The 21,730-nt window shown below is 43.7% G+C and overlaps 2 protein-coding genes across 4 annotated transcripts in view; one reads left to right on the forward strand and one right to left on the reverse strand.

Annotated features, from left to right (window-relative positions):
* ints6 (integrator complex subunit 6) overlaps positions 1–8,385 on the reverse strand; it is a 49,836-nt gene extending 41,451 nt beyond the window's left edge. The window contains exons 1-4 of the mRNA XM_055910432.1: positions 7,819–8,385; positions 7,604–7,681; positions 6,701–6,850; positions 1,583–1,672 (exon numbers count right to left, since the gene is read on the reverse strand). Of these exons, the coding sequence (XP_055766407.1) occupies positions 1,583–1,672; positions 6,701–6,850; positions 7,604–7,681; positions 7,819–7,929 (429 nt within the window). The 5' untranslated portion in view covers positions 7,930–8,385. The remainder of the gene's footprint in view (positions 1–1,582; positions 1,673–6,700; positions 6,851–7,603; positions 7,682–7,818) is intronic.
* Positions 8,386–8,424: 39 nt separating this feature from the next.
* LOC129842054 (nucleoporin NUP35-like) lies at positions 8,425–20,960 on the forward strand. Of its 3 annotated transcripts, none has more exons than XM_055910434.1 (9): positions 8,425–8,505; positions 12,384–12,539; positions 12,823–12,950; positions 13,641–13,698; positions 13,814–13,955; positions 14,225–14,294; positions 14,390–14,518; positions 14,652–14,807; positions 20,008–20,960. In XM_055910434.1, exons 2-9 carry the CDS (start codon positions 12,395–12,397, stop codon positions 20,083–20,085), a joined length of 906 nt encoding a protein of 301 aa, XP_055766409.1. In that variant the 5' UTR covers positions 8,425–8,505; positions 12,384–12,394; the 3' UTR covers positions 20,086–20,960. The 3 variants fall into 3 exon arrangements, with proteins under 3 accessions (XP_055766409.1, XP_055766408.1, XP_055766410.1); XM_055910433.1 differs by having other exon boundaries at positions 8,450–8,520; XM_055910435.1 differs by lacking the exon at positions 8,425–8,505 and adding an exon at positions 9,972–10,311.
* The last annotated feature ends 770 nt before the right edge of the window (positions 20,961–21,730 follow it).

The following is a 21,730-nucleotide window of genomic DNA, read 5'->3' on the forward strand; positions in this document are numbered from 1 at the left end:
ATACACGGCGAATATCTCTGGCTCTGATTTTATTTGATACATATGATAATAACATCATAAAGTAGGTTTTTTCAACAGAGTTTTATCAGTTTATTCAAAGTTTATTGGGACTTTGAGTTTTCCGTTCTTTGCGTCAAGAGAGGATGGGAATGTTAGCAACCTTGGCTAGCATTGTGGCGCGAATTCGACAGAAGAAATGGACATTCTAAAACCAAACAACGATTTATTCTGGACCAAGGACTCCTTGTACAAAATTCTGATGGAAGCTCAGCAAAAGTAAGAAAACATTTTTGATGTTATTTCGTATTTCTGTGTAAAATGTTGACTCCTATTCTCCGCCGTTTTGGTGAGCGCTGTCTCGCAATAACGCAAGCTGTATGTTATGGTAAAGTTATTTTAAAAAATCTAACACAGCGGTTGCATTAAGAACCAGTGTATCTTTCATTTGCCATACAACAAGTATTTTTATGTAAAGTTTATGATGAGTTCTTTGGTCAGATTAGGTGAGTGTCCAAAATATCTCTGGAGATTCTGGTGAATCGATGCTACGTATTCACAATGTATAACCACGGTTTGTAGCTATAAATATACACATTTTCGAACAAAACATAATTGTATAACCTGATGTTATAAGACTGTCATCTGATGAATTTGTTCAAGGTTAGTGATTAATTTTATATCTTTTGCTGGTTTTTGCGAAAGCTACCTTTGCGGTGAATAAATGCGTTTGTGTGTTTGGCTATTGTGGTAAGCTAATATAATTCTATATTGTGTTTTCGCTGTAAAACACTTAAATTGGAAATATTGGCTGGATTCACAAGATGTTTATCTTTCATTTGCTGTACACCATGTATTTTTCATAAATGTTTTATGATGAGTATTTATGTATTTCACGTTGCTCTCTGTAATTATTCTGGCTGCTTTGGTGCTATTTTTGATGATGGCTGCAATGTAAAACTATGATTTATACCTCAAATATGCACATTTTCGAACAAAACATAAATGTATTGTATAACATGTTATAAGACTGTCATCTGATGAAGTTGTTTCTTGGTTAGTGACTAATTTTATCTCTATTTTGTCGGTTTTGTGAAAGCTACCTATGCGGTGGAAACATGGTGAAAATATGCGGTTGAGTCTTTGGCTATTGTGGTTAGCTAATAGAAATACATATTGTGTTTTCACTAAAACATTTTAAAAATCGGAAATGATGGCTGGATTCACAAGATGTTTATCTTTCATTTGCTGTATTGGACTTGTGATTTCATGAAAATGATATTATATGATATCCCTGTCCCGTTAGGCTAGGCTATGCTAGTCAGCTTTTTTGATGAGGAGGATCCCGGATCGGGGAGAGAGAAGCGGTAGAGGTTATTAACCAGTCAGCCATGTGTGTTCGCGGGCGGACAATAGATTAGTTTACGAAAGAGTGCACTTCTGCAGCATCAGCTGTAAAGATATAACGCTTTGCGGTGGCGCTTCCCAGACAAACAGAGACAGAGAGTTGTCTGTTCAGCTGACCAACAGGAAGTACTCCTGATTGGCTGTGACCCTGGTCGCCACGGAAACCATGATGACTGACCTCATCCTGGACTCCGCCACTGCTGGTCAGCTTGTTGCCGTCGGTGATGGCCACTATGATGGACGGCTCCAGGAAAAAGGGATTCCTGCCCTGTGAAGGGGGAGAGAGAGAGAGAGAGGTTTAAAAAGGTGCACAAATAGAAGAAAATACATCCAACTCAAAAGGACATGTGAAAGACAGAAGGGACAAAATTAGGGGAGCATAGCAAAAAGGTAAAGTTGAAATGAGCTTCCGGAGCGGTGAGGGGTACTTGAGGTCTGGAGAAGTAACAGGAGTACATGGAGCATGGCTGCACCCTACTGGAGATGTGTTTTAGGAGAGTCAAGACACAGTCCATCATTATAGTTAACCTACTGATGTGTGTTAGGAGAGTCAAGACACAGTCCATCACTATAGTTAACCTACTGATGTGTGTTAGGAGAGTCAAGACACAGTCCATCATTATAGTTAACCTACAGATGTGTGTTAGGAGAGTCAAGACACAGTCCATCATTATAGTGAACCTACAGATGTGTGTTAGGAGGGTCAAGACACAGTCCATTATAGTTAACCTACAGATGTGTGTTAGGAGAGTCAAGACACAGTCCATCATTATAGTTAACCTACAGATGTGTGTTAGGAGAGTCAAGACACAGTCCATCATTATAGTGAACCTACTGATGTGTGTTAGGAGAGTCAAGACACAGTCCATCATTATAGTTAACCTACAGGAGATGTGGGTTAGGAGAGTCAAGATACAGTCCATCATTATAGTTAACCTACAGGAGATGTGTTAGGAGGGTCAAGACACAGTCCATCATTATAATTAACCTACTGATGTGTGTTAGGAGGGTCAAGGAAGAGAACGAAGAAAACAGAGTGACAACAACATCTAACAGTGGATTGTTTGATAGGGGTGGGGGTGGGGGGGTTAATGAGCATCAGGGGAGGGGAAACATTACAGTATGAATAGACAGTCTGTAGGGACAGTGCAGCGGAGACTGCACCAACACTTGACAAAAACAAAGACTCATCTCTGTGTGTGTGTGTCTATATTCTCCAGTCAAACCTACACATTATATAAACCCCTCTACCTTGCACACTCGTAACATTGAGTTTGCACATAAGTAGACGCATTTAGAGAATCCCTCTCCTTCCTTATAGCAAACTGCATAGGACTAAAACCTTCAGCATAGTTCCTGTATAATCCTTCTGGCTCTAGAGACCAGTGGGTGGGGGGTGGGGGGGCATCCTAGCAATTCTATCCTCCTCTTAGTGTACACTAAGGTAAACACTAGCCTGAGGACAACACAGCCAACATAGCAGACTTCATGAAGGCTATGATTCACTACGGTCAAGATGGTCTCTATCAAGCCGCTTCCTGATGCACTTGCTCTCTATCGAAAAGGCGCTACATATGTCCAGGAATTTAACTCTCCTGAGCTTTACAGTACTTTTCCCACTGGTGACTGTTTCTGTCAATGGACACAGATCAGTTTCCTTCCAACTGTTCATTGTGACCAGAGTGTGTTTTTTGTTGTTGTTGTTGCTGAGTAATAAAATTGGGAGTTCCATAAACGGAGTAAAAGGAAACGTACCCACATTTATAGACCCGACTAGGGTATCCATGACAACCTGGAGTTCTCTTTCAGAATGGTACTAATGATATCCTATTCCAACACCCACTTAGCATGCTAATGTTTCTCAAAATGAACTCCTAGCCAGACAAAACCCTGCGGGAGGGGGGGGGGGGGGGGGGGGGGGGGACATAGGCTTATATCGATTATAAGCATTAGAAAACACTAAAAACATTAACAGAACGAAGCTACATATTTTACTCAGATCCTCATTTGAGTCTCGCTGTAAGTTTCATTATTGCTTACACAACATAGAGACGGCTTCGGCATGACACGTCAGTGTGACTGATCTGATCCACTGGCCTGACAAGAGTCAGGTGTGGGTGGTATAGTGTATCCCGTGGATCTGTTGGTCTAGGATCAGTAGGCTGGGAGTGAGTCTGTGGCACGTTGCCAGGTCTGCTAAAATTTAGACAGACGGGTAATTAGATCTCTATTAGCCGGGTTGCCATGTTGTGCGGTCCATCAAACCAGTCAGTCAAAGCAGCCCTATGGGCTCTGGTCAAAAGGTAGGGCACTATATAGTGCATTGGGCACCATTTAGGATTCAAGCCATAGTGCTCACAGATCTAATTCAACATCGTTAACTACTAGTGACTAACTGGCATTTCACCCTCTATTGTGTGGCACTATGAGACATTACATTAAAAACATCACTGGCTAAAGAGCTTTAAACAAAAAGACTTCAAGCTGTAGACATGTAGGTAAACTAGCAGATATTTGTTATTCTCCCTGCAGCAGGGCTCTCCAACCCTGTTCCTGGAGAGATACCCTCCTGTAGGTTTTTTGGCTCCAAACCTACAGGTAGCAGGTAGGTAGCCTAGTGGTTAGAGCGTTGGGCCAGTAACCGATAGGTTGCTTGATCGAATCTCCGAGCTGAAGAGGTAAAAATCTGTCGTTCTGCCCCTGAACAAGTCAGTTAACCCACTGTTCCTAAACAGTCATTGTAAATAAGAATTTGCTCTTAACTGACTTGCCTAGTTAAATAAATAAAATTAAAAAGTACGTATCCGATTCCAAAAATGTACTGGTAGATTAGCTGTGTCAGGTAATTCTTTGTGGGAAGGTAGTAATTACCAGTTGTGAAGGCGTGACTACCAGTTGGATGCGTTCACATGCTTTGAAATGGTTGAGAAACCGCCAGTTGGCTATTGGCCAACAAGTTGCGTCAACCAGAAACTAAAAGTACAAATGTCATGCTTGTTAACAAATGAGAGTTCAAAAACCATATTAATAAACAGATTTTTTTGGGAATAACATTTCGTTGTTACATTTAACTGCGAAAAAATACTGTTATGCAGGTAATTTCCTTAGTAGGTAACGTTGGACGTCATTGTAAATAAGAATTTTTTCTTAGGAGCCCAGCGTGTGGGAGAAGTAGGAGCTCAGGGATGATAGAGAAGTTACCCACTAGTAATTACAAGTTTATTTCCCCCCCAGTTGTATGTGTTAAATAACACCGTCCCAATTCGTTATGAACACAGCATTAGTTACACTTGGGATTGGAGCAACAACAAAAAACTACAGGAGGGTAGCTCTCCAGGAAAAAAGGTTGGAGAGTCCTGTCATACTGCGGTGTTCTTCCTCCAGGCAACAACAAAAAAAAAACATTCATGAGGTCTTTGTTATAGCAGCCCATGTGCTCAGACCAGATACAGGGGACGCATCTCAATAGTCTAGAGCGGACATCCTCTCCTCTACCTCATTTACACTCATTTGAATTGACAGGATAGGTGAAAGGAACGGGGGCGGATCCCTGTCAGGAAAGTGCTTTCACCAGTCCAACTCTACTATATCAGTGCAGATGAAGGAAAGGAGATGAGAATGAGACCAATGTCTGAGGATTCTAACAAAGGCATGGTGAGAGGACGGAGACGAAGCAGGGTGTGGCCAGACGAGACCTAAGGTGTGGCTGTGACGTATTCTCAAATGGAACCCTACCTCAACTGATCAAGAGGAAAGACTGGATCACCAAAATAAGGTTGTACTCATGTGTTTGTATGTGTGTGTGTGTGTGTGTGGATGATTGTGTGCATGCTGTACCTACATGTGCCTTTCTGCTGGGATGACAGCGGCCTTTGAACACAGAGAGAGCGTTCTACATGCATTATATATGTAGTATGTATGCATTACCCTTGAAGGTACGGGCGGACATCTTTCCTGTCTCAGGAGACGCTGGTTAAACATGTATAGATTCAATCAGCCCCCTGACAACTTACCTCAATACCATTATCTCTTATCTCCTGACCCTGTGTACACAATAGTATTGTAATAATAGGGAGATTTGTTTTATTTTTAAATGTACCCGCTTGTTTACCATAGATACAGTATGACGCAATAGGCAACATTGCCCAACATTGGAATGTACGTGAAAGCAGAGACTTGACAACTGTTTACTATGCACATAGCAGGTAGACAGCCAGAGGAAATCAAGAGAGTCCCATCCAGTGGGTGGATATTCTCATCTCCATCACTAACAAACTTATCAGAGAGAGGAACAAAAGACGAGTGGCTAACATGGCAGAAACCACTCCTTCGAGGCTGGATCAGGAGAGGCCTATCTCCTCAGCTCTGTTCATCACTGATACTAGTCTAAGGCCTGGGACACCAGTCTGGGGCCTGGGACACCAGTCTGGGGCCGGGACACCAGTCTGGGGCCGGGACACCAGTCTGGGGCCGGGACACCAGTCTGGGGCCGGGACACCAGTCTGGGGCCGGGACACCAGTCTGGGGCCGGGACACTAGTCTGGGGCCAGGATACTAGTCTAGGCCCGGGACACTAGTCTAGGGCCAGGACACTAGTCTAGGGCCAGGACACTAGTCTAGGGCCAGGATATAGCTAAGTCTTACTCAGTCTCCTTTGCCTGTATATTGCACCTAATGTATTCCAGATCCCTCAAATTCAAATCTGGACCTCAAAGTGAGTTCCACTGCTTTTTCTCCTCTCCCATTCTAACCAGGGACCGATTTAAACCTGGGATACCATGCGTGTGTAAGTAATCATCAGGTAGAGCAGAAAACTAGCATTAGTCCGGACCTCATAGGGGAAAATTTGAACCCTCTAGATTCTCTCCCTCTCCTCCCCCTTCCATGTTTCAGTCTATAGAGAACCCAGTTCTAAGTAACATACTAACGTTAAACTATTGCCTCTCCATTTCTCTTTTATATAAATAGGAGAGATAAAGGAAGTTCATTGTGAAGTGTTACTCTGGATGAAATGCCTTACCATTGGAGGAGAAAACCAGCAGTCACGTCAAAAAAAAAAAAAAAAAACTCAAAACCGGTACATTAATACTAGTAAAAAAATAAAGTTGTTGGAACTCCTACCACACTGTTGGTTCATGTCATCACTTGTCACTCAAGGGGAGTGTGTGGGGACAATGTGCAGGAGTGTGATGCTTGTAAGACTGTGAGATTGGCAGGGTAGGGACAAAAGATGGGGGACCCTAGAGAGGGGGGGGGGGTTAACCAATTCTCTCCTCTATCTCAGAGTACAACATACCTGTCCATAGTTGTCTATCCCAGACACTAATCTATTGAGATTGAGCAAATCAAAAGCGGTCCTCAAAGACTGGCCAATAGTTGTGAGTCCTGCTGCTTGAAGGTTCCTCAGCTCTGTCATGAATGTGGCATGGCTCTCTTTCCATCCAGCCTTTTGAAATAGGGTAAGAGGTATACAAGTTGTCAACAACATACACGGAACAAAGTGGGTCTTATATTTATATTTTGTCTGACACAACAACATCAATGATTTCTAAGATCAGGTCAATTAATAAAAAGCTTTTTACAATGTAATTAACTCGATAAACAAAGTATGTAAATGTACTTTTTTTCTTTACTTGGCTTAGGAAATATTGTCAACAAATAGACTGCTTATTCTATGCTACTGTATCAACTGAACCACTAAAAAAAGTCCATAGAGAAAAAAATAGTAAACTAATAACTATGTAAAGTTGTGACAAAAGTGACAGTTGGTCAAAGTGGTAAGTTAAAAACCCTGACACCACCTCCCCACTATCTAGTCGTATAGCCTAAATCACCCAGAGTTCCATGCTGCCAGAGATCTATATAATGACGAGATGGTCGTGTCTGTGCCTTAACAATCGGAGTTGTTGTCCCAAAGGCGGAAAGGCAGGCGACAAGTTTAGGTCCAAAATAAGCCCATAGAAACGCATTGGGCTTATTTTGGACAGATTTCGGCGAGAGTGAAACCTCTCGCTTCGCCTCTTCCTCTCTGATGCTGCTCCGTGCTCACATTGAAACAAAATGTCGGCCATGTTTTAAAGGGGGTATGAACGCTCCGTCTGAAGATTTTTCACACAATTGATATGGTGATCGAAATGTGAGAAGACAATCTGGCTAGTTGCGTAATGTAAAGTAGGACATGACCGAAAATAAACTCTACCTTGATTCCGAGGGGAACGTCCTCAAAATTTATCAACATATACCGGTCCCCTCGGCTCGCCGGATCTCTGCCTCTAAGCTGTGGAAAGAATAAACGATAAACGGTTATCGAGCGATTATTTTTGTCAGGGTTAGTTAGCAACTTTAACACAAGATGGTCAAAACGACTATCCCGCGTGGGGTCTTCCAGGGCTGTTCGTCTCGGGGTTACAATACCTTCATGAAAGTCTCAACAGCGCCTTTTGCAATGTCCAGATAGGTAGTGCCCAGATGGGTGCGCTGGTTCATTGACGCGGACGTGTCTATCAGAAAAAGTAACACGGGCATTGTGTTGGTGATGACACGTTCTGCATGGACTTGGTGTCAGTGCAACCGGTCAAAACTGAAAAAAATCTTTTGTTCTCCTCCTGCCGCCTTAGCTAGCTAGCTTGCTAACTAACTGCCTCACACATCTTTACAAAAGTGTCAGAATAGTGAGTGTAGATGCCCTTCAATAAACTGAAATAAATCTAAAAATCCTATGGGCAGGCTATTAACTTAAGAGGGATTTTGATGATTCTTTATGTTATTTTTTTGTAAATATTACTAAATTTCATAGAAAGCAAGTTTCCTACTACATCTCGTCCCTGTTTCTCCCTACACTGAGCGCTCTGAGTCTTGCCCACTGGTTTTAAAGTCAGCTCCACACTTGACACCGCCTCCCAAGCGATCTTTGAGCATCACGTGATAACACATTCGGTTACTGATAGGCTGTTTGAAGTTGAAAATTACCATATCCAAATAAGGTAATGGCAATAAGAGCCGTCTGCGCATGCTTGACAAGAAAGGAATGCAAAGAAAAAGCAAGTCGGGAAGCGCATGCGGATCTCACTGAGAAGCATATTACAACATATATATATTACGGTACTCAAAATAAATGTAATTGAGGTTTGGCACCATCTATTTTTTTTATTTTAAGATTTGAATATTGGTTGTAGCGTTGGTCTTTTGAAGCAAAGGGGGTGGAGGATGTATTTATTCATGGAGCATAATGTCGAGTTCTCCGCCCGAAAACCGAGAAACGAAGAAAAATATCCTCGCATTATCGAATAATTTTATTTCTACCATGTGCATTTGCGTTAGTTCTCAATTTGTATGCTTTTCAAAAAACATTTCGCCTAGAGGACACTGAACATAGGCTTTATTTTGAGTATTTTACACTGCAGTGTATAGGCCCACACTACACTAGGCCTACAGTACACAAAAGAAAAGGCATGTTCATGATGGCATCTGGCAGCAATGATAACTGTCTGATTCAGATCTAATCAATACTAGTAATCTGCGTGTTATGCTCAATAGTATTAGCTATAGTCACGGTTATTCTCTCCCGATTATAAGGAAGGCTACACAGCAACCGAGAAAACACAGATATTAACAAATATACGCCTATAATGTAGGCCTAAAGCACATCAAGCAACGAACTCCTCGATTAAAGCCATAGCCCTACTTTATGGTTTGTTTGAGTCACAATAAGGCCTGCAGTTATTCTCGTTCACTAGACATGAATCACATGATTTACCTTATTTGTCATCAGAATTATGACAGTACTTCAACATACAAAGCAGACCAAAGATAATATTTTTTTTTGCCAGAGGGACTGATGGATCCAAGGCACAGCACAGTACACATTTATGCTGTTTATTGCATATGTACTGCTATTCATGTAGACCTGCCTATAAATATTACAGTATCAGACTCCTTTTAAAGATGTCCCAACTTGGGTTAAGAGTACACTGACATACCAATCAAGTAGTCAACTGACGGCAGTCACTAGAGTCAGGGGAGAGAGCCAGAGAAGACTGGCCTATTTAAACTGTATGGAGTTACTATCAAACTTCCTGATTGTAATCATTTACATGCCAAACCATACTATGGCAATGCTCAATAGTGTCACAGAGAGACAAAAGCCTGCGTTCTGTGTAAACGGTATAGTCCTATAGTATAGGAGATCCTCTCCTTCACATAAAGGTATACATTTGTTTGATTATCATAATTTGCTAACGCTATATTGTGTGTTGGGTGTTATGCAATGAACTGCAGCGGATGTAGCCTAATTGATGCAGAAATGTTGTATTCAAGCCAATAAATTCAGTATGTCCTGCAGAACTGCTTACATAAGTAAGAATGGTGAATATCACATAACTGGTAATTTCCTCAGTATGTGCTCATTTCTATACATTTTGCATTTACAGTATCTATCATTCAATGTAGTGAAGTGTGGTAAATCACAACAAACTTGCTTATTTATGATAACTTCCGCAATAATTTTGCAACTTCCGACAGCCTCGCCATTCTAGTTTTTTTCCCTCGTGTTGATTAGACGCGCGCTACGTTTTTCTCTTTGCAGTAAAACAACTTTACAGTCTTTCCAAGATGGCTAGCTTCTAGCTATTACATCAATGTTGTTTTCACTAGCTTCAATGAAACATTCCATCACGTTTGCCTGAACACAGAACCATTACACAGCCTAGCGTGCTAGCTCCGTGAATACCGGTGCCGAACTAACGCGCGATTTCCGACAGAATTTGAAAACTTGAGGTGCATCTTCAACCCATTGCTTTAATCTCGTTAGCGTGTCTGGTGGTGTGTTTAAAGCTACATATCCGTTTTGCTTCATTCGCGTGTTCCACGGTTTGGTACAATCGGTGGTCCTTAGGATGGATTTCCAAGGTGGGTAGCTAACTATCCCTTTTCCTCTTGTCTAACTAGGTAACTAAACAAGAGACAATACTGCTAGTGCTAGCTAGCAATAAACTAGCTAACGTTAGCTAGCTAAGCCAACCCATTGTCACATGAGTTGTCTTCCTTAGCCAGTTTTATGTAATGTTAGTGGCTTGCTATGAAACTAGACTCTAAAACCAAATGAACCAGTGCTTATTTTTGAACTACGTTTTGAGTTTCTTACAAACTACTAAGTAACGTTTAGCTAGGTAACATTCAGAGAAAGTCAACAAAATAAATCCCTGGTGGGCAAAGTTGGCTTGTGAAGCCAACCAACAAACTATAGTGGCTAGTTACTGTAGCTATCAAGCTTGGCATGGCGACTGGTAAGTAACATTAGCTTGCCATGGCAATACGTTGGAATGTGTATAGGGCTCCCGAGTGGTACAGTGGTCTAATGCACTGCATCTCCTCGATAGAGGCGTTACTACAGACCCTAGTTCGAGTCCAGGCTGTATCACAACCGGCCGTGATTGGGAGTCCCATAGGGCAGCGCACAATTGGCCAAGCGTCGTCTGAGTTTGGCCGGGGTAGGCTGTCAATAATTTGTTCTTAAATGACTTGCCTAATTAAATAAAAATTATAGCAAATGTTAGTTACCTAGTTACTAGCCAACTAGGTAAGTTAATTGGCTAACAATGTGGAAGAGGCTAGGCTATAGACTAACGTCAGCTAGCTAGTTGGCTAATAACAAAGATCCAAAGCTAACAACTATACTGAACAGAAATCTAAATGCAACATGTCCCATGTTTCATGTGCTGAAATAATAGATCACAGAAATTGTGGCACATCAAGAAGCTGATTAAACAGCATGCGTATTACACATGTGCACCTTGTGCTGGGGACAAAACTACCTCTTTACCTACTGTATTTATTTATTAATTTATTTTGCTCCTTTGCACCCCATTATTTCTGTCTCTACTTTGCACTTTCTTCCAATGCAAACCAACCATTCCAGTGTTTTTTTTTAGTTTTTATTTTACTTGCTGTGTTGTACTCACTTCGCCTCCATGGCCTTTTTATATTTTATTTATTTATACATATATCTGTTTGCCTTCACCTCCCTTATCTCACCTCACTTGCTCACATTGTATATAGACTTATTTTTTTTCACTGTATTATTGACTATATGTTTGTTTTTACTACATGTGTAACTATGTGTTGTTGTATGTGTCGAACTGCTTTGCTTTATCTTGGCCAGGTCGCAATTGTAAATGAGAACGTGTTCTCAATTTGCCTACCTGGTTAAATAAAGGTTAAATAAATAAATAAAAATAAATAAAATAAGACCAGGGATCGTCTGAGACCAGACAGCTGATGAAACTGTGGGTTTGCACAACTGAAGAATTGCTGCAGCTGTTCCAGATGCGTAGGAGACAAAATAAGAATACTGACAGAGATGGAGACCCGCACACTGTAATTAATCCAAAACAGAGGCTTGAATGCAAAATAAAGATGTTTATTAAAAGATCATGGTACCCAAAAAAATCTGAGTGCGTGAATGAAAAACAGCTTTTCACCTTTTAATTTATGCACTTTGTTGCATTATGTTTTTTTGGGGGTACCATAATGTGCATACTCAACAGACATTTCACCCATTGAGCATGTTTGGTATGCTCTGGATAGACGTGTACGACAGCATGTTCCAGTTCCCACCGATAACTTTGCACTGCCATTGAAGAGGAGCGGGACAACATTCCACCGGCCACAATCAACAGCCTGATCAACTCTATGCAAAGGAGATGTGTTACGCTGCGTGAGGCAAATGGTGGCAACACCAGATACTGACTGGTTTTCTGATCCACGCCCCTACCTTTTCTTTTTTTCTTTAGGTATCTGACCAACAGATGAATATTTGTATTCCCAGTCATATGGAATCCTTAGATTAGGGCCTAATGAATTTAAAATGGACTGCTTTCTTTATATGAACTGTAACTCAATTGTTGTGTTTTATATTTTTGTTCAGTGTAGTTAGTGTAATAGCTTTGCTAGCTAATGTTATCTGCCGTGTGTCCCCCTAGGCACAGAACCAATGACTCTGGGTTCCCCAACATCGCCTAAACCCGGCCCGGGTGCCCAGTTCCTTCCCGGGTTTTTGATGGGGGATCTGCCAGCACCTGTCACACCCCAGCCTCGGTCATTTGGGGTCATGGAAATGAGGTCACCTTTTCAAGCAGGTGAGGGAGAATTTGCTTTCGGGGGTCATTTACTAGCTAAAACAAATAGCTAGCTAGCGGACTTTCCAATCTGTCATATGTCATTATCTAACATCCTTTTCATAGACAAATTAGGCTAGCTAACTCCTCCAGCTTGATCGGCGTAACTTGCTTTAAAACACCTTATTTGTTACTATCAGATCTGTTACTTTCACTTTGTGTTGTATTATGAAAAAGGCAGTCTGTCCTCTCTGCACTATTTCTGATTGATCCCTGACTGTTTCTCTAACCCTCGCTCTGTTAGGTGGCTCTCCCCCCCAACCTGTAGTTCCTACACCTAAAGACAAGAGTGGGGCCCCTCCGGTCAGGAGTATCTATGATGACCTCTCCAGTCCTGCCATCGGGATGTCCCCTATGGGTGCACATAAACAGGTACGTGTTAAGAGTAGGTTCCATCCCTCTCTTGACCTGGGCATGAACCCAGGACCTTATGTACAACAACACTTTACACTCACAGAGCAGTGTTCTAATAGCCTGGTCACTGGTCTGGACACTTTACACTGACAGAGCAGTGTTCTAATAGCCTGGTCTGGACACTTTACACTCACAGAGCAGTGTTCTAATAGCATGGTTTGGACACTTTACACTCACAGAGCAGTGTTCTAATAGCCTGGCTGACCACTGGTTTGGCCAGTGAGCAGGAATGCAGTGGACCCACTGGTCGGGTAACCCTACTTTTGGCTTTGAAGCGATTGAGACGTCTCGCTGTTTGGATTTGAAAAGCAAGGGTTTGGTGCGCAAGGTGGTTGGTGTGAGAGCGACAGCCGAAACAACAATGTTAAAGCACAGCTCCTTTTGTTATGGAGGCATCATGCAGATAACATCAGAGCCTCCAGACTCTTCAGTCACTCTGAAGTCATCCCCAGACTCTTCAGTCACTCTGAAGTCATCCCCAGACTCTTCAGTCCCGCTGGGGTCTGTTGCTTTAGCCAGGCAAGTGTTGTAACCAATCGCTAGTGATTCTACACCTGCTATATTAGCATCTCACCAGAAGCTTTTGATTTTGAGTTGTGTATCTACGTTAAGACAACATGTAATAATTTACATTTGATCTTCTCTTAGCCCTTCTCAATGATGCAAAACCCACTGTCTGGTTATATGGCTGTCACACCAGGAGCAGGTGAGCGATTGAGGAGAATGAATAGAATAAAAAAATATATATATATTCTAACTTATTTGTACCAATTTTAACTAGGAGAGGGATTTCTTAGGTATGTCCTAATTTTCTCTGACAGCGTCCAGTCTATTTAGTCCTGCTAGCACCGGTCAGCAGGCCAAGTCAACAATGTCTCCAGCCCAAGTAGACCCTTTCTTCACTCAGGGAGACGCACTGTCTTCTGAAGACCATCTAGATGACACATGGATCACTGTTTTTGGGTAAGTTCCTGGTATTGCACCCCCTAATATCTAACTTTTTAACCGTTGAAATTATTGGCTACGTTCTTTTATAGATCACCTGGTTCACCAGGTGGAACAGAGTTTTCACTGTAGGATCAATCAAATCATCTCCGCTCACTTGGTGTCCAAGGGCGACCTTAAACAGATGCACCGAATGTGGTTTGATCTGTGGCTCGACCAATAGAATGTGATTATTGAGGTGAAAAATAAACGGCTTCCTGAATGACTAATGCTTTACGTTAAAACAGGTTCCCTCCGGCCTCCGCGTCTTACATTCTGTTGCAGTTCGCCCAGTATGGAAACATAACGAAACACGTGGTAAGAATATTTTGCATCCTTTGAAAATAAATGTTCAAGTGTGTGAGTGCGTGTGTTCTGTCCTGTCACATCATTCTGTTCTCTTGTTCGACTAGATGTCCAACACTGGTAACTGGATGCACTTTCAATACCAGTCAAAACTACAAGCAAGAAAAGCTCTAAGTAAAGATGGGAAGATTTTTGGCGAGGCTATAATGATTGGTGTTAAACCATGCATCGATAAGGTAAGTCGCTCTGGGTACATTTTAAATGAGGAAAACTTTCATTTTGTGATAATTAGAATTTACCCTGTAAGACCAATTCAACTGAAAAGTCAACAACAACAAAAAAATGTTTCTCTGTCTCTCTCTCTCTCAGAATGTGATGGAGAGCTCAGACCGAGGCTCGATCTCCTCTGGCTCAGTATTTACTCCTCCGGTCAGAAATGGAACCCCCAGCCACCATGTCTCTACACCTCGCTCCTCTATGAGACCCCTCAGTGTAGCCTATAAGGCCTCCAGCAGTGACTACCAGGTAGGATCAGGGAGTTTAACCGTTCAGTACTTAATTGCCAAACCAATAGAAGGTGGTTTGGCACATGAAAAAGACGAGGACCAAGGCACTCTTTATATAATTCATGTTTTTTATTGTCAAGGAATGTTCAAAGGAGTCGTTTTGGCAGCATTGCTTTACTGGTAATATACACTATACAAGCGTCACTGACCTAGCCGCAAGCCTCGCCCTCGTGTGGTGCGGGCCTCGCCCTCGTGTGGTGCGGGCCTCGCCCTCGTGTGGTGCGAGCCTCGCCCTCGTGTGGTGCGGGCCTCGCCCTCGTGTGGTGCGGGCCTCGCCCTCGTGTGGTGCGGGCCTCGCCCTCGTGTGGTGCGGGCCTCGCCCTCGTGTGGTGCGGGCCTCGAAAGCTAGGTAATTTTTTATTTTTCACCTTTTATTTAACCAGGTAGGCTAGTTGAGAACTTGTTATCATTTGCAACTGCGACCTGACCAAGATAAAGCAAAGCAATTCGACACATACAACAACTTACACATGGAATAAGCAAACATACAATCAATATTATACAGCAGATAATACAGTAGAATGTGCAAGCATGTGCAAATGATGTAGGATAAGAGAGGTAAGGCAATAAATAGGCCATGGTGGCAAAGTAATTACACTAGCAATTAAACACTGGAATGGTAGGTAGTGCTAGCCTCGCCGTCATGTGTTGCTAGCCTCACAAGCTAGGTAGTGCTAGCCTCGCCCTCATGTGTTGCTAGCCTCACAAGCTAGGTAGTGCTAGCCTCGCCCTCGTGTTGCTAGCCTCACAAGCTAGGTAGTGCTAACCTCGCCCTCATATGGTGCTAGCCTCACAAGCTAGGTAGTGCTAGCCTCGCCCTCATGTGGTGCTAGCCTCAAGCTAGGTAGTGCTAGCCTTGCCCTCATGCGGTGCTAGCCTCGCAAGCTAGGTAGTGCTAGCCTTGCCCTCATGTGGTGCTAGCCTCGCAAGCTAGGTAGTGCTAGCCTTGCCCTCATGTGGTGCTAGCCTCGCAAGCTAGGTAGTGCTAGCCTTGCCCTCAAGTGGTGCTAGCCTCGCAAGCTAGGTAGTGCTAGCCTTGCCCTCAAGTGGTGCTAGCCTCACAAGCTAGGTAGTGCTAGCCTCGCCCTCATGTGGTGCTAGCCTCGCAAGCTAGGTAGTGCTAGCCTTGCCCTCAAGTAGTGTTAGCCTCGCAAGCTAGGTAGTGCTAGCCTCGCCCTCATGTGGTGCTAGCCTCACAAGCTAGGTAGTGCTAGCCTCACCCTCATGTGTAGTGCTACGTATCAGCAGCTATTGTCAGCCAATCCAGTAGGGGTTGGAAGCCAGCTCTATACTTGTCCTTATTTCTTACTTGTCAGAACAACAATTGACTAGATTTTTCAATGTTGCAAGGAACAACTTAACCAAAATATCCTTAATTAATCCAGGCTGTATCACATCCGGCCGTGATTGGGAGTCCCATAGGGCGGCTCACAATTGGCCCAGCGTCGTCCGGGGTTGGCCGTCATTGTAAATAAGAACACGTTCTTAACTGACTTGCCTTGTTAAACAAAGGTTCAATTTGTATTTTATTTATTTATTTATTCCTGGTATTGACACTGGAAGGCTGCTGCTCTCTGATCCCGTGTATTAGACACCATCTCCTGCCGTTGTGGCCTTGAGCCAAGGCACTTAACACGCCACAAAGTAAAACACTGCACTGATAGGCTACTGTGGAAAACACATGTGGCCCGTCAACCCTCCATCTGGAGGGTTACTGGGTGTGCAGACTTTTGGTCCAACCCTGCTCAAACACACCAGAGTCCGCTTAGCAAGGTCCTGTTGAGCAGTTGCTTTTTTTACAATGTGGGTTGTGAGAGCAGGGCTGGAGTAAAAGCCTTCTCACCCAGTATCTCTCCTGGAGGATGGTTGGCCTCCCCGCTCACCCAGTATCTCTCCTGGAAGATGGTTGGCCTCCCCGCTCACCCAGTATCTCTCCTGGAGGATGGTTGGCCTCCCCGCTCACCCAGAATCTCTCCTGGAGGATGGTTGGCCTCCCCGCTCACCCAGTATCTCTCCAGGAGGATGGTTGGCCTCCCCGCTCACCCAGTATCTCTCCTGGAGGATGGTTGGCCTCCCCGCTCACCCAGTGTCTCTCCTGGAGGATGGTTGGCCTCCCCGCTAACCCAGTGTCTCTCCTGGAGGATGGTTGGCCTCCCCGCTCACCCAGAATCTCTCCTGGAGGATGGTTGGCCTCCCCGCTTACCCTGTATCTCTCCTGGAGGATGGTTGGCTTCCCCGCTCACCCAGTATCTCTCCTGGAGGATGGTTGGCTTCCCCGCTCACCCAGTATCTCTCCTGGAGGATGGTTGGCCTCCCCGCTCACCCTGTATCTCTCCTGGAGGATGGTTGGCCTCCCCGCTCACCCTGTATCTCTCCTGGAGGATGGTTGGCCTCCCCGCTCACCCTGTGTCTCTCCTGGAGGATGGTTGGCCTCCCCGCTCACCCTGTGTCTCTCCTGGAGGATGGTTGGCCTCCCCGCTCACCCCGTGTCTCTCCTGGACGATGGTTGGCCTCCCCGCTCACCCTGTGTCTCTCCTGGAGGATGGTTGGCCTCCCCGCTCACCCCGTGTCTCTCCCGGAGGATGGTTGGCCTCCCCGCTCACCCTGTGTCTCTCCCGGAGGATGGTTGGCCTCCCCGCTCACCCTGTGTCTCTCCCGGAGGATGGTTGGCCTCCCCGCTCACCCTGTGTCTCTCTTGGAGGATGGTTGGCCTCCCCGCTCACCCTGTGTCTTTCCCGGAGGATGGTTGGCCTCCCCGCTCACCCTGTGTCTCTCCTGGAGGATGGTTGGCCTCCCTGCTCACCCTGTGTCTCTCCCGGAGGATGGTTGGCCTCCCTGCTCACCCTGTGTCTCTCCCGGAGGATGGTTGGCCTCCCTGCTCACCCTGTGTCTCTCCCGGAGGATGATTGGCCTCCCCGCTCACCCTGTGTCTCTCCCGGAGGATGGTTGGCCTCCCCGCTCACCCTGTGTCTCTCCTGGACTGTCCTGGAGGATGGTTGTCCACCCTGCAACACTATCATTGTAAATAAGAATTTGTTCTGACTTGCCTAGTTAAATAAAGGTTAATTAAATAAAAAATAGAGTATATTAGGACATGAGTGACATTAATACATGCTAATAGTTAACTACCGTGATAGCCAGCCATACTACACTGTTTTGAATTGGCTATCTAGTTCCTCTGTAGATCATTATTTTACCTGCTGCGTAATGTCTGGTAATGTCTGGCTGCGTAATAATCTGGCACACACGGGTCATGCACACCATTTACTTTTCCAGGATTTTTATTGCTGTCTAAAAGTGAGCTATAACTGGGCAAATAACTTACTAATTAGCAATGAGTATCACCAAATGTGCACATTTTGTATTTATTATGGATCCCTGCCAGCAGCTACTCTTCCTGGGTCTGTCAAAATTTTAAGGCCTTTTATAATAATAATAAAAAAACATTACAATACATTCATAACAGATTTCACAACACACTGTGTGCCCTCAGGCCTCTACTCTACTACCACATATCTATAACACAAAATCCAAGTGCGCGTATGTTACAGTCCCCGCTGTTCCATAAGGTGTATTTTTATCTGTTTTTTAAAATCTGATTCTACTGTTTGCATCAGTTCCCTGATGTGGAATAGAGTTCCATGTAGTCATGGCTCTATGTAGTACTGTGCACCTCCCATAGTCTGTTCTTGTGGGGTATGCATGGGTGTCCGAGCTGTGTGTCAGTAGTTTAGACAGACAGCTCGGTGCATTCAACATGTCAATACCTCTCATAAATAAAAGTAGTGATGAAGTCAATCTCTCCTCCACTTTGAGCCAGGAGAGATTAACATGCATATTATTAATATTAGCTCTCTGTGTACATCCAAGGGCCAGCTGTGCTGCCCTGCTCTCAGCCAATTGCAATTTTCCATAAGTCCCTCTTTGTGGCACCTGACCACACGACTGATCAGTAGTCCAGGTGTGACAAAACTAGGGCCTGTAGGACCTGCCTTGTTGATAGTGTTTTTAAGAAGGCAGAGCAGCACTTTACTGTTGACAGACGTCTCCCCATCTTAGCTACTACGGCATCAATATGTTTTGCCCATGACAGTTTACAATCTTTACTTCTAGCAGTGTAGTCTTTCAATCACGACTGCATGATTTGAAAGACGGCTCGTGCCTGTCATCGCAGGCCTACAATAATTACACTCCGATGCGCTCTGCAGCGATTGGGCGGCAATGTGCGACACATCGTATCCAGAGGCTCTGATCGGAGCCAATTGTTTGATTGGCCCAAAAAAAAATTTCACTTGTCCATTCTGACAACTTAAATCTGTTCTTGTCCGACTTATTTTTTACTTGCGCCTGGGAAAGAGGACACGTGTTAATGTTGAGCTATGGTGAGCTTCAATTGGTCACTCGCAGAGGATTTGAATAAAGTTCAACTTTTCCCCAACTTTAGTCCCGCCCTATTCAGATCCCATGTTCGCCTCAATCGACGGTCCCCCCGCTCACTACGCTTCTCTCGCTTTCCTGCCGTTGAAAATGAATGGCTTCCGTGCAATTCTACTTCGTGGTGAAAATAGCTCGTTAGTCAGCTAGTACAATTAGCAATTTTGTTCCAATCAATCCTGATTTTTGAAGTGTGTGTGTGTGTGATCCAGTCCTAATCGCCTGACCTCACTAATGTCCTTGTGGCTGAATGGAAGCAAGTCCCCGCAGAAATGCTCCAACATCTAGTGGAAAGCCTTTTCAGAAGAGTGAAGGCTGTTACAGTACCAACTCCATATTAATGCCCATGATTTGAGAATGTGTTGTTCGTCGAGCAGGTGTCCACATACTTTTGGTCATGTATTATACACCATAGAGAGCTATAGACTACAGTAGATCCACCGTAGAGGACTACAGCACTATGTCCACTAGAGTGCAGCAAAGGGACAGCTCAGGATACAAATCTATAGAAACCTCAATCAGTACAATAGTCCTACATTTTTTTTTCAATCATGTAAGTATGTAACGCGGTGAAGGAAGTATGTGACTGCATGGATCGATTTTACCTTTTTTAATTTAACAATTACATTTCAGTTCTTAATTTTGATATGAAGTGACACTTTGTGTTTCTAGGGACAGGGACCGTTTTGTAATTCACCGACCAGGTTACATGTTTTTGATTTCAGGTGGTAGCTGACAGACAGACTCCAAGGAAAGATGACAGTTTGGTTTCCAAGGCGATGGAGTACATGTTTGGCTGGTGAGACGGGGGTCTCCTCCAATGTCTGAGGACGCTTCATATTTAGGACTCAAGACGTCAATGACCAACATCAGCCTCCTGTCAGTACGGAGTCTAGTTGGCTTGTATCCCTAATAGCACCCTATTCCCTACGCACTGCATTACGTTTTACCAGGGCCCTATGGATTAGCGTGCTATTTGGGATACATCCAGTGTGTAACTGATTTTTAGAACCAAATCACGTGAATATTCTTAACCTGTGACTACTATGCACTTTATGTGGTGGACAGGATTTTATATGTTAGCGTTGAAGTGTTTTTTTTAAATATTTTTTTGTGCCAAAGTCACGACGCTAAATTGACCAACAACACAGAAATAAATAAAGTAAATATTTTCCTTTTTTTTTTTTTATTGGTCTGATTTGATGTGGAATGAATCACATATAATTAAGACTTGTTTGTACCAAATGGCACCCTATGCAGTGCACTACTTTTGACAAGAGCCCATAGTGGTCCGGGTAAAATTAGTGTACTTTTCTTTAGGTTTATAGGGTTCCATTTGGGACATAAATGTGGCGTATCTGAAGGAAGAGCTGCTTTGCCAGTTAAAAGTCAAGGTTGTACGTCAGTATGTTAAACCGTGACGTTGAAATGGTGCAAGATCGTCTGGTTCTCTTTTTGTGTGGTTTCGCTGAGTGGTTTGCTAGAGAATGTTTATTATGAAAGGCTCATACTTTTCAGAATTATTAAGTAATTGTTTTTTTTGTATGCTTTTTTTTAAAATTCTCACAAAGTTGTCAGTCTTGTTTCTTTTATCTATTTAAAATGAGCTGTTGACTTTTTCTACTGTATCTCAGCTGACACCTACTGTTTAAATAAATGTTGCGTCATTTGAATACCAGTTGAAGTTTTCATAGTCCTGAATGATGACTGTTTTTTTTTTTTTTTACTTTGTCATTTTAGTTTTACCTTGAAGATTTCCGACTTTGTTCTAAGAGGTTTGCTTGTCGGTCTGTAAACGCTCATGTCACGTTCTAGTTCGTATTCCAGGCGGACCATTTTTAAGGAAAAGATTGCTTCATATTGTAGACACCAGCTGGTAGCTATTGCTCACTTCCTTCCAACTCACTACGTTCCTTAGACTTCATCTGAACAAACAATTCACAGCAACTGAAGTTATTACAACACCCACCTTCCTTTTTTTACAACTTAGTTCCTGAGTTTGCTGTTTAGTGCACTACTTTTGGCCAGCATCTGTGGGGCTCTGGTCAAAAGTAGTGCACTTCGTTGGGAATAGGGTACCGTTTGGGGTGAAGCCATGATATGCGTGTAAAGCCTCCACTTGTTTTGGTTCTGAAGTCTGTGTTGGAAGGTCACGCAGGTGAGTCCAGAGGCGTGTTGTGTGTTTTTCTGTTTTCAATCGGAGATGTGTTTGGAACTGACGCGGGTGTTGAAGGTGACACTGATCTGTTGCTCTCTGGAGGCACCTGGCTCACCCTGCGTCCCTGCTTTCTACCTCTGAGACTGATTCATCCTACTACTTTTTTTTTTTTATCCCTCTCTACCTCCATTCCCCCTCCCCTCTCTCTCTCTCTATCCCTCTGGAGACTGATTCAGAGTGTCAGGTCCCTGTCCTGGTGAGTTGTTTAGGAGGTGCAAGGTACAGTACCT

Source organism: Salvelinus fontinalis, unplaced genomic scaffold (assembly GCF_029448725.1).
Source record: "Salvelinus fontinalis isolate EN_2023a unplaced genomic scaffold, ASM2944872v1 scaffold_0009, whole genome shotgun sequence".
In the NCBI taxonomy this organism is placed as follows: domain Eukaryota; kingdom Metazoa; phylum Chordata; class Actinopteri; order Salmoniformes; family Salmonidae; genus Salvelinus; species Salvelinus fontinalis.